Source organism: Vicia villosa, unplaced genomic scaffold (genome assembly GCF_029867415.1).
Source record: "Vicia villosa cultivar HV-30 ecotype Madison, WI unplaced genomic scaffold, Vvil1.0 ctg.000060F_1_1, whole genome shotgun sequence".
Lineage (NCBI taxonomy): Eukaryota > Viridiplantae > Streptophyta > Magnoliopsida > Fabales > Fabaceae > Vicia > Vicia villosa.
In genome coordinates, this window is record NW_026704990.1 from 1643187 (window position 1) to 1644977 (window position 1791).

The 1791-nt window shown below is 29.5% G+C and overlaps 1 protein-coding gene across 1 annotated transcript; it reads left to right on the forward strand.

Moving 5' to 3' along the window:
- The first annotated feature begins 808 nt into the window (after positions 1-808).
- LOC131623276 (uncharacterized) lies at positions 809-1791 on the forward strand. Its single transcript, XM_058894277.1, has one exon. It carries the CDS (start codon positions 875-877, stop codon positions 1523-1525), a length of 651 nt encoding a protein of 216 aa, XP_058750260.1. The 5' UTR covers positions 809-874; the 3' UTR covers positions 1526-1791.

A 1791-nucleotide genomic window follows, 5' to 3' on the forward strand; every position in this document is an offset into this window, starting at 1 on the left:
ATTCCACCTCTCCACCTTAATTCTAATTAAAATTTTGTTTTCCTCACCAAAGCTCAATTTCCTCTATTTCTCTATTTATTTAATTATATAAGATCATAAATAATTTTGATAAAATTTACTAATTTTAAAAATTATAATTAAATTAAATTAAACACTCTAAATTAATTTATAGTTGACATTAGAAGAAACGATTGGTATAGTTAAACATAGATAAATTTATATTTAACTTACGTATGATTAAAATTGATTTTACACAATTAATTCACTAAATTTAATTTTTCACTCATTCAAAAAAAATCACTACCATAAAACTGAAGACATTATCTTATTCTTACCTATCAATTTGCACTACTCATGGGTCTCATACCATGGCAATAATACCGCAAAGCACACTGATTTGAAGTGGGGCAGATGAGAACTAGATTAAACTCCACTTGTTTGGAAAAGATTCATTTTGATACTATATGATTGATGTTTTCAAACTGGGCTGCTATGATTAAAACAAGTATAAACAAATACAACTTGTACACTTGTAAATATAAAATTAAAAACACACTTTCTTCTATTCAACTTACTTTGAACAAAAAATGAATTTGCTTCCTAATCAACTTGTCACTAAAATTTTGACTTCGTAATAATAAAGAACAAAGTTAAATAATAATAGTGTTACAGGAAATACAAGTTGAAGCTCACATGCATGCATGTAATAAACTAATAATTCTCAACTTGTCACATAATACCAACATATATGACACTACATATTGTACCAGCCAAAATTAAATCATCTATATATACATGCTATCTTCTAACTTGTAACAAACATTCAAGCAAGGTTAGAGAATTGATATTGATAATCAAGAATCAAATCAATAAAATGAGTATGAATATTCATCAAGAGAATTCTCAGAAATCTAGTGGTAAGAAGTTCTTTGAGCGTGCAGCAAAGTGGTTTGAATACAAAGATAAAGGAGAATGGATAAAAGATATGAAAAATAGCATAGGTATAGCAGTTTCTATAATCGCAACCGTAACATTTTCACTCGCCACTAATCCACCCGGTGGCGTCGTGCAAGCGGGTCCTGACGATTTTCCCTTTTCTACAAACGATACATTTTGTTTGAAATTGAATACGACGTCCAGAGATCGTATATGTGCTGGAGAATCTATCTTGGCTACTTCAAACAAGGAAGATTATCTTGCATTTTTGGTATGCAATACAATTTGTTTCATTTCATCACTTAGTGTTCTTCTCTTGCTTGTTAGTGGAATTCCTATAAGAAAAACGTTTCTATTATGGCTTTTGTCATTTGGAATGTGTGTCATACTCACAAGTTTTGCTCTTACCTACATGTTTGCTGTTTATATGGTCACACCAAAAGTCATTTGGAGTTCTCTTTTAGAAAATGTGTTTGGTATTGTTATTGTTGTTTGGGCTTCGTTTGTTGTACTTCTTGCTGCTTTTTTCATTGTTCGCCTTATTGTAAGGGGTGTCCATAAAGTTTCGCAACTGAGAAACTTGAATTAATCCAGTCTTTGTGGTTTCAGATTGTTTCACAATAATATGTTTGTTTAAGAGTGTCAATTATGTTATTAAAAAAAATTCAATTATGTATTTGTATTGGTTGTAATTTGTATCATGTAGTCGATAAGACTTCATTGATGTTGTACTAGTACTTCTTGTAATTTGAATTCAGTGTTTGGTTAAAATAGGCCTATGTTATGTAATCTAATTCGGTTTATTTATCAAAAAGAATCATGTAATTGTATTATGTAAATGTTTAGTGGAATAAA

What these genes read in the sequence shown, in the direction of transcription:
- LOC131623276 (XM_058894277.1), top strand. Translation starts at nt 875, where the DNA reads ATGAGTATGAATATTCATCAAGAGAATTCTCAGAAATCTAGTGGTAAG.